Source organism: Triticum dicoccoides, chromosome 1B (genome assembly GCF_002162155.2).
Source record: "Triticum dicoccoides isolate Atlit2015 ecotype Zavitan chromosome 1B, WEW_v2.0, whole genome shotgun sequence".
Taxonomy (NCBI): Eukaryota; Viridiplantae; Streptophyta; class Magnoliopsida; order Poales; family Poaceae; genus Triticum; species Triticum dicoccoides.
Window position 1 is genome coordinate 172,002,862 of NC_041381.1, and position 9,810 is coordinate 172,012,671.

The following is a 9,810-nucleotide window of genomic DNA, read 5'->3' on the forward strand; positions in this document are numbered from 1 at the left end:
GCTGACTTCTTCTTTTCTTCTGTTGTCTTCATCGTAGGATTACCAAAACATCCGCCCGGCCGCCTTCAACTCCCAGTTTCGGGAACTGGCCAAGCGGACAGCCGACCTGTCCGACAACTGGAGTAGGCCTCCATCTTTTCTCTCTTGCGGGGACGCGTCAGCGCACCCGCTGGGTGTAGCCCCCGAGATTCGGGCCGACTGTTGAGCAGTCGGGCCGGATCTTCCAGCGACCACTTTTTTCCTTTGTTGATTGTTGATTGTCTTCTCTTTCTTGTCTTCTACAGGAGCCAACGCCGCCTTGCAAAAGCAACTGGGCGAAGCTTAAACCGCGCTGCGCGCCAAGGAGGGGGAGTGCAACAAGGCGGCGCAGGAGCGCGACCTCCTAGCCAAGAAGTTGGCGGACTAGCACAAGGCGGAGCTCCAGAAGCTCAAGGAGGCGGAGGAGGCCCTCCAGGCCGAGTTTGAGACCGAGCGCTCAAAGTGGGCCGAGAGGGAAAAGGCTCTGTCCGACGGCTACGGCGAGATCGAGGATATGCTCGATGGTGAGTTGCCCTTTCCTTTCCTTCATTTGCCGACTGTTACATGAGCCGGCCTCCGGCTTCATGCTTCTTTTTCCTTCTTGCGCAGAGTACTTCCCTAGTCACGCCGTTGCTGCCAGCCATTAAGGCTCGTCAAGATGAGCGAAGGCAGGCTGGTGTGAAAATCGCACCCAACACCCCTCAAACTCTCGGCGAGCAGCTTCTCGCCGTCCAAGCTCGTCTCCAGCAAGCCCATAGGATGCTCCGCCGCCTGCAGTGTGTTGGAGCCCAGGTGCTGACCGCCCTCTGGCCGGATGCTCAGATCCCGCGCACCCCCAGCCGGACTGCCGACTGGCTAGAGGTGGCGGTCGGCCGCTACAAGGCGTGGAAGGGCTCCGCGGCCCGTGCTGGTGCACGACGGGCCTTGGAGTTCGTTAAAGCATGGTATCCTGGGCTAAACCTCGCCTAGTTGGCCACGTTCCGGCAGGAAGCCAGTGAAGAGTTGGTGGCGGCGGGGCCTGCGCTCACTCTACGTGCGGCGGCGATTGCCGAGTACACCAACACCAGTGACTTCATCCCCGAGCTGGACGAACGGGGCGCCAAGATGCCAGCCGACTGGTTCAGGCTGAACCCAGAGGATGGCGAGGACTAGGCGGAGGAGATCGCCTCCAGCGACGAGGGTAAGGGCGAGGAAAGCAAGGATGGTGAAGACGACGCACCGGATGATGGAGCGGACGGCTACCCTTAACTCGACCGAGGCTCGAACAACGAGCCGCGTGCAAGTGCGCCGACTGCTGCCAAAGGCGACCAAGCCGAGACCCGCCAGTCGCCCACTCCACTCGCCGGCACCGCCGACTCCACCAACCTGCTGGACCCGCCTGTTGCTCCCCTGGCCTAGGCGGCCAGTTTATTTTATCTTTTCATGCTTTTGTAGTTGCTCGAACAAACTTGTTAAATTTGTGTAGTTCCACCCGTTGGGGGTGTATTCAACTCTGTTGAATGCTAGCCAAGGGCCTTTTGCTATGTAAATTAACTTTGCCGAGTTATACTTGCGTTGTTTTCTGTTCTTTTGGCTTTTTCCCTTTGTCGTCTTCCCTTAGCTGCTGCCTTGCCAGCCAGACGGCCGCTTGGTGCTCCGTGGCTGGGTCAACTAGTTAGCCGTTTGGGAAGACAAGTACTTTGGCCATTTAGAACGTAGCAAGTTAAGTAAGAAGCCGGTCGGCCGGTTGCTCGGCAGCCGGTCGATGAGGCGAGGAGCCGGCTTGGCCTATGTGAGTGCTTTGGTCCTTAGCCATTTTTCATGTGGGCACCATTTCCTGCCTTTAACTCTTGCCAGCCGAACAGTCACTCTGCGAGCTGCGGCTTATGGCAAGAGAGGGCTTAGATGCCGGCACATCACTTGTCCGACTGCAAGTAGCACCGACATAGTACAATGCGGCAAGCCCCCAGGCCGACTGGTCGAACCCGCTGCCAGGCAGAAGGATAGAATAACACATTCATAGGCATAAAACTTATCATATAGATAAAAAATGGTAGCCCCCGAGTGCTCCTCGAGGGTCCCGATGCCTTTGCGCTTAATACAAAAGGTAGCGTGGTACATACTGCATTCAACTATAAAATCTTTGGAGGAGATTTGCGTTCCATGGGTGCTCCGATTCCTTGCCGGAGTCATCTCTCTTGCGCGCTCTGGGCTTCTGTGCATCGATCAGGTAGTAGGAGTCATTACCCAAAGCCTTGCTGATGATGAAGGGGCCTTCCAAGGGGCCGAGAGCTTGTGCTGGCCGGCTATTCGCTGGATCAGCCGGAGCAGAAGGTCTCCCTCTTGGAAGGATCTTGGCTTGACCTTTCGACTGTGGTAGCAGCGCAGGCTCTGCTGGTACATGGCGGACCGGCTGAGTGCGAACAGCCGGCTTCTTCTAGCAGATCGACGTCGTCTTCTCGTGCTTCTTTTGCATCCGCCTTCATGTACATGGTGATGTGAGGTGAGTTGAACTCAATGTCAGTTGGGATGACGGCCTCGGCCCCGTACACGAGGAAGAAGGGGTGAAGCCAGTTGACTTGTTCAGAGTGGTGCGGAGGCTCCAGAGGACGGCCGACAACTCGTCGATCCAGCAGTCGGCCGAGCGCTCCAGTGGCTCGACCAGTCGGGGCTTGATGCCGGCCAAGATGAGGCCGTTTGCTCGCTCGACCTGGCCGTTTTACTGCGGATGGGCAACGGACGGTAAGTCCACTCGGATGCCCTGCGTCGCGCAAAAATGGGCCAAGGCGCCTTTGGCAAAGTTTGTGCAATTGTCGGTGATGATGCTATGCGGTACACCGTACCGGACGGTGATATCTGCGATGAAGGTCACAGCAGTCGGATCGTTCAGCTTCTTGATTGGCTTTGCTTCAATCCACTTGATGAATTTGTCCACGGCGACAAGCAGATGGGTCATGCCGCCGCATGTTTTCTTGAATGGTCCCGCCATGTCCAGCCCCCACATGGTAAAGGGCCAGGTGAGGGGAATGGTCTTGAGTGCAGAAGCCTATTTGCTATCGAGGTTGGTACCTACGATAGCGTGCCTCTCCGGGTGCTCTGGGTCCAAGGGGATCTTATTTGTTTCTTCGGCTGGCTGGAAGGAGCCCTGGGTCTCTGACTCTTTGGGATCTAGTGACAGGTCAGGCTACTTGCTGGCCATGGCCACCAACCGGTCCAGGAGCTTCTTCTCAGCTGCAATCACAAGGGACTCAGCTAGCCGGCTGCTGGCTGCTACGCAGGCTGCCGACTTCTCATAGTCTCCAGCTATTGTGATAATACCCTTGGTTCTCGGTATCTTCATCTTGAGGTAGGCATAGCGTGGCACCGCCATGAACTTGGCCAGAGCGGGCCGGCCTAGGAGCGCATGGTATGGGCTTTCCAAGTCGACCACCTCAAACCAAATTGCCTCTCGGCAGACATGATCCTTGTCTCCGAAGAGGACATCTATCTTGATCTTGCCGATTGGTGAGCATGAAAGGACGGGCACAATGCCATGGAAAACGGTCCGACTGGGCTGGAGCTGCTTTTCTTTGATGCCCAACTTATCCATGGTGTAGCAGTAAAGGATGTTGATGCCGTTGCCGCCATCTATCAGAATCCGGGAGAAACGAGCAGCTCGCCTCTCGGTGGCAAGGGTGGCATCCAACACCAAGGCATATGAACCCGGAGAAGGCAGCACCTCCAGGTGGTCAGCTCGGCTCCAGCTGATGGGCTTCTCCGACCAGTGCATGAACTCTGGGGCTCCAGAAGCGACTGCATTGACTTCATGATGTTGGTGGCGTCGGCTGCACCTATCATCGGCCACACTGGTGAAGACGACATAGGCTCTGTGTTCCTCTGGGAACTCATCTTGGATTGCGCCGACTACTGGACGTGTTGCCGGCTATTGAGGGGGAGGCGGCGGCTGGCCAGCAGGCGGAGAAGGCAGCAGCCCTTCGCCCTTAGAGATTCGGGTGAGCCAGTGGCACTTCCAGATTGTGTGGTTGGACAGCTTCGCGCCGCTGTGGAACTTTCAGGGAGCATCGAGGGTTTGCTCATAGGAGAAGGCGGGCAGCCAAGCTGGCTTGCCTCCTTTGCGACGCTTGGAGCCGGGTTGTCCCTCTAGCTGCTGGTCTTCAACAGTTGCCACCTGCCGGCTGGTGGAAGCAAGCTGGGGGGCCTTGCGCTCGTTGTCGTTCTGCTGCTGGCGCCGACTGGTGTCACCAGCCGGCGTTCTGGGAGCCGGAGGGAGCACCTTCCCGGATGCATACACCTAGAGTTGCGACTTCATAGAGGAATCGGCTGTGGCATACTTGTCTGCTATGATTAGAAGTTCGTCGAGTGTAGCTGGCTCGTCGCAGAGGAGTCAGTGCTTGAGTAAGGTGCCTTCTCGGCACCCGGCGGTGAAGTATTCTATGGCTTGCACCTCGTGCACCCCTTCGCAAGAGTTGCACAGTTCGGCTCACTGCGTCAGGTAGTCGCGAGTAGATTCGGTGGGGCCTTGGACGCACAGAGAGAGATGGCAAGGCTTGGGCGGCCGCTTGTAAGTGATGGTGAAGTTGCGGATGAAGACTTTGGTGAAATCTACCCAGCTGTTGACGATGTAGGGCTTGAGGCTGTTCAGCCAAGTCCGTGTCGTGCCCTGAAGCATGAGGGGAACGTACTCCACGGCAACGCGCTTGTTGTCATTTGCTATGTTGCCTGCGGTGGAGTAGTCGACCGGCCAATATTCCGGCTTCACGGAGCCGTTGTACTTGGGCGTATCTCGGGGAAGCGAGAACCCTTTGGGAAAGGGCTCGTCGCGAATGCGGGGGCCAAAACAAGGCGGACCGATCGCATCTTCTTCTTCCAGCGCCAGGGATCAAGCCAGGCGGTCGATCCGATGGCGGGCATCATTTTCTCCAATTCCATCACGGCGGCCCAGTCGGATGCTCAACAGCGGCAGGGAGACGCGCCTCTCCCTACGCGGTGGAGGAGGAGGCAGACAATCATCCCGCCATTCCACTGCTCGTGGGCGGCCGTCTTGGTCGCGCTCGATGCTGAGGCGTGTGCGGCTGCGGCTAGCAGCCGGCTCTTGGTTTCTTTGGTCACGGGCGCCGCCTGCTGTCGGCGTCCGAGAGGTCGCGCCTTGCTCTCGGCGGGGGAGGGGGATGATTCTCGGTGCGCGCGCCGGGCTCTTCTTCGCGGCGGCCGGCTTCTTGTTGCGTCGTGGCCGCGTCAATGAGCTGCTGAACACGCTCTGTCATGTAGCGGAACTCGTCGCCCTCCAGGTTGTCCAGCTCTTCTGCTGCCGCCTGGGCAGCGCGTGGGTTCTCCATGGGTGTGGCGTAGATTGGGCGGTCGGCACCCAGCATGCTGGCGATGGCGGTGCCGTGTTGTTGGACAGTGCCCACGCGGCTGGGCCCGCCAGCAGCCGGCGTGCCGCAGACGGCGCGGTCGATCTCGTGCTGGTAGGCCTCGATGAGACATCTCATGGAGGCCAACTTCTTGGCGCTCTCGACGAGCGCGACACGGTAGGCTTCAAGGGTCTCGGCGTTGGCGTCTGCCGCGACGGGCGCGGACAAGTCTCGCATTGCCGGCTGCAACGGGTCGTGGGCGGCTGCATCTGAGGCTCCGTCGTGACTGATGACCAGCACCTCCGTGACGGTGCTGGTGTTGGCTTCGCTGGTCGTAGGAGGGAGCGGGGGAGCGGGTTGTTGATGACCATCACGTTGGTGGGGAAGGCGTCAAGGGACGCCGTGTCGGAATCGACAAGCATCGGGTCGGTGGAGCCGATGGACTCTAGATCGGAGGCTGGCTCGTTGGCGATGTGGAGCTTGCCAAGGAGGTCGACGAGGCAGTTCTCCAAATTGGTTGCACCCGCATCAGGCGCGGGCTCGTCAGAGAGGCGGATCTCGCCGATGCAATCAGCGAGGCAACTTGCCGCGCAGGCGACTTCCGCGCCATGCAGCGCATCGGCACAAACGCCATCGGGCGTGCCGGGCTGGCTGCGCTCGCCAGGGAGGAACAAGGTTCCCGTCCAGAACAGATCTCCGGACGATGGTGCAACTAGCCCCACGGTGGGCGCCAAATGTCGGGGGTGTCCTGCAACATATGCCAAAGGATGGCTTATCATGGTGGGGGAGAGTAAGACGTCGTCGGGCCTGGAAACAGGATAAGCGTAGACACAAATGTCGACTCACTTTACCCAGATTCGGGGCTCTCCTAGGAGATAACACCCTAGTCCTGCTCCGGGGGGTCTCCGCGTGATCACTAAATCAACAATGGTGGCTACAAGCTTACTCCTTGAGCTGTTTCTCTAGAGGAGGAAGAAGAACAAAGGCTAGCCCTAGCTTCACTCTCTCTATGTGTGTGTGGTCTCTATGAGGCTGAACCCTTTGCATGGGTGCCCTGGGGGGTTTATATAGGCCTACCCCTAGGGGTACAAGGATAATATGGCCGGGTGTAGGACCCGGTTGTCAGTGTCTGCTGTCGTCGGCTTCTCCACTGGCTGCTGGGACCCGCCGACTGGTGGGTCCCGCCGACTGGTGGGTCCCGCCGACTGGTGGGTCCCGCCGACTGGTGGGTCCCGCCGGCTGTCTCGTACTTGGCCGACAGGCCGCGCCCGACGCTGGCGGGTCTTGTTGGCTGCTTAGTATTGTGGCAGTACCGCTGATGATGTATGCTTTGTCGGGAAAGGCGTGGCTACAGTCCCGTCACCTGATGGGCGATCACTGTAGCCACTTCCCGTCTCTTCTGATTAATGGCACACAGTCTTTGAGGAAGGGGGAGGGCCACCTGGTGAGGAGTCGGCCTCCCCCTGAGCCGACTGGTCAGGGATCGCCGCCTTCTGGCTTCTCACGGACAGGTAGGGCCCGTCGCCTGCGGGCAGTTCCGACAGCCCGTCGTGGGTGCATGGCCTTCTCTGCCATGGGTGATGTCATGGGCTACATGGCAACAGTGCCGCACCGGGCGAGGGATGTCCGCCCAATACGCTGCACTGTGGCTACGCTCCACCCTGGATTTCGGGGGTGGCAGGCTGCACTATAGCCACGCCCCGTCTCGTCGTGATTATGTGGGTGCTAACTTCGAGGGCACAAGGGGCCGCCTGCTAGGAGCCGATCTCTCTGGAGGCCGCCCGCTAGGAGTCGGCCCACTTCGTGGCCGTCTTCTGGATTCGCCGCGTCCTGGCAGACGGCCGTTTGGACCAGCCGGACCCGAGAAAGCGGACTTCTGCCTTTGATTCTTAAGGGGCGCAGCAGACCCCGATGTCTTGAAATACCAGGGGAGGCTGATGAGGCTACCCGTGATCATTTACTCCGACACCAATTATAACAACTACTCATCTTGCAATGTGAAGGTTTAAACTAGCATTTTTTGCTCTGCTAGCAAAGGTCACTGCTTCTACTGATCTACTAGAAGTTAGCAAAGTCAAAAAAATTGACCTTTATGGCAACCTCATAAACTGTTGATTATTCAATTAGAAAGAGAAAGTGTCCGATGAATGAAACTGGTGAGGAGCAGCTAATGAAATCTGAAACTGGAGAAGTTGAAGTTGCATGGTAAAATGGCGAGTAAAGCTACCAATACACATTTACTGATGTTCCAAATGTTGCAATTCAGCAAGATAATACACCGTACTCCATTTCTACAAGTAAGATCATGTTTGGTTTGTTTTCAATATGCTATGAATTTCCCTTTTGTACGTCAAAAAATTTATTTTACCGGAAACATGATAAAGCACACTAAGATAGTATTTTGTTTTGTTATGACCATTCAGAATATTGAAGCTTCCAAGCGGGTGGAGAATGATACATCTACAGGAAGGCCATCTGTAGAAAGCAACATCATTATCTTTAACCAGCAAGTTCAAAAACAAAAATTAAGGACAGCAGCAGCAGCTAAACTCTCAAAGAAATCTCTCTCCCACTCTAGTTGAACTGCAGCAGCAGCGCACTAACATCAGTTAGACGGCGAGGCAGGACGCAACAACAGCAGCTAGCAGCAACCAGCAAATGTAGGCTAGGTCATGACGGCGGCACCAAGATGGAGGAGGTGTCGGGCCATGGCAGTCAAAAATATTGAAACCACGTGATGTAGCTAGGTGTTACAAGAAAAGAAATAGTAAGCACATCAAGTTTTAGCGCCTCTTTCACACACAGATGTGCAACAAAATTGGCATTCCTTCTTATATAAATGAACTTGAACCCCTGAAACTTGTAAGATATGAACGCATTTCTCGGAAGCCATCAACCACCTCAGAGAAAGCCCTGGAATCCTCTGACATCGTGCATTATCAAACTTGGTCTTCAGTCTCAATAATATTATTTCAGAATCCTTTTTCAATCGCCATCAACATGGTTGTCCCTGTAGGCCAACTATCAACTTTACCATACTGAAAGTACTAGATTTTGGCAAAATGTGTACGAACTACTGAAGAAATTGAAGATAGTTGCAAACAACATACGAGCTACAACCTAGCAGTTTGCAAGCACGTGAGAGAAGGCAGTACCTTTGTTCTTCTTGAACTCCTCATTTTTCTGATTATGAACTTGCGGCTGTTCTTTTTTTTGCAGGGTGCAGTGCAACTGCCGGTGCTCGGAGGCCGGCTTCACTCCATCAAGTAGCCACGTCCACCGCCGCACAGGACGGCGAGCAGGGGAGGAAGGAGAGACAGACCTGGCAGCAAGCGGGGGAGGAGCCGGAGCAGCTCTACGTCGGGGATGCAGGGTGAAATTCAACCTAAAGTGCAAAACACACATGAAAAACACTCTTAAGTAATCCAACCTATATCAATTAGCAGGCAAGGACTAAGCTAGAAGGGAAAACGAACACACAAAACTAGTACTACTGCACTGAGACATTTTAGTGAACATTTTACGTGCACACACCAAAATCTAGAGAAGTGAAGAGTGAAGAAGCAGAGAGGAGGAACGGTGGGTAGGAACCTGCGCGGTGCAGCGTCCACATTCAGGGACAAGCTGGGGATGGAGGAGCTCGCTGGAGCAGCACCAACCCCATGCGCGCAAAATTGGAGCCGGTTGAGCGTGAGATGCGTCCTAGAAGAGTCGCCCTACTGCTATGGCACGACTTGGACTTCAGCGACCCACCTATTTTTTGTTGATGCATACGCGAGGGAGGAGGCGAGCAGCAGGATGAGCCGGGATCATCGACCAGGAGCCAGAGGAGGGGAGTGGATCAGCGGAGGCGGCGACACATCGGTCGGTGGGTGAAGGAGGGTTGCTACCTCGTGGCGGAAGTGCCCTTGAGCCGGAAGGAGGCAGGGGCCCCGGCGTGCCTGGAGGAGGCGGCGGCCTCGCGTCGGAAGGAGGCAGGGGCGCGGCGTGCCTGGAGGAGGCGGCGGCCACGGCAGGAAGAGGCAGGGTCGCCGGCGGGCCAGGAGGAGGTGGGGGCGGCGGCGGCCTCGCGCCGACGGCCCCGCGCCCGTAGGAGGCTGGGGCGGCGGTGAGCCGGAAGGAGGCGGGACCGGCAGGCGCGCCGGAGCTGGAAGGAGGCGGGACCGGCAGGCGCACCGGAGCCGGAAGGAGGCGGGACCGGTAGGCGCGCCGGAGCCGGGTGGGCCGTTGGTCGGGGGGTTGCTGGTGGGGTGGTTGCGAGGGAAAGTGCGCGACGGGGAGGGAGCCGGATAAGGTACGGGAGATTTTTTTTCTTTTCGGTTCGCTGCGATCTCAGAAACATCCTATCGGCGCTATATATATAGGACAACATTATTATGATAATGGTATTAGAATAAGGACACCGATAGGCGCCGGTGCGCCGGCCGAATCGTTCGGCCGGTCCAGCCCGGACCGTTCG

General features: G+C 57.0%; 1 protein-coding gene across 1 annotated transcript; it reads right to left on the minus strand.

Annotated features, from left to right (window-relative positions):
• Positions 1–7,827: 7,827 nt before the first annotated feature.
• LOC119350273 (scavenger receptor class F member 2-like) lies at positions 7,828–9,693 on the minus strand. The gene is made up of 3 exons (XM_037618186.1): positions 9,242–9,693; positions 8,507–8,736; positions 7,828–8,361 (listed from the first exon to the last, which is right to left on the minus strand). The coding sequence occupies exons 1-3, from the start codon at positions 9,691–9,693 to the stop codon at positions 8,324–8,326; spliced, it is 720 nt and encodes a 239-aa protein (XP_037474083.1). The 3' UTR covers positions 7,828–8,323.
• Positions 9,694–9,810: the final 117 nt, after the last annotated feature.

Bases quoted from the DNA above. Each gene is read 5' to 3' on its own strand.
- LOC119350273 (XM_037618186.1), bottom strand. From the start codon at position 9,693: ATGTTTCTGAGATCGCAGCGAACCGAAAAGAAAAAAAATCTCCCGTAC. The intron at 8,737-9,241 runs GTAGCAACCCTC...TTTGCACTTTAG, and splicing joins AAGGGCACTTCCGCCACGAG to GTTGAATTTCACCCTGCATC. The intron at 8,362-8,506 runs GTACTGCCTTCT...GTTGGCCTACAG, and splicing joins GGAGTTCAAGAAGAACAAAG to GGACAACCATGTTGATGGCG.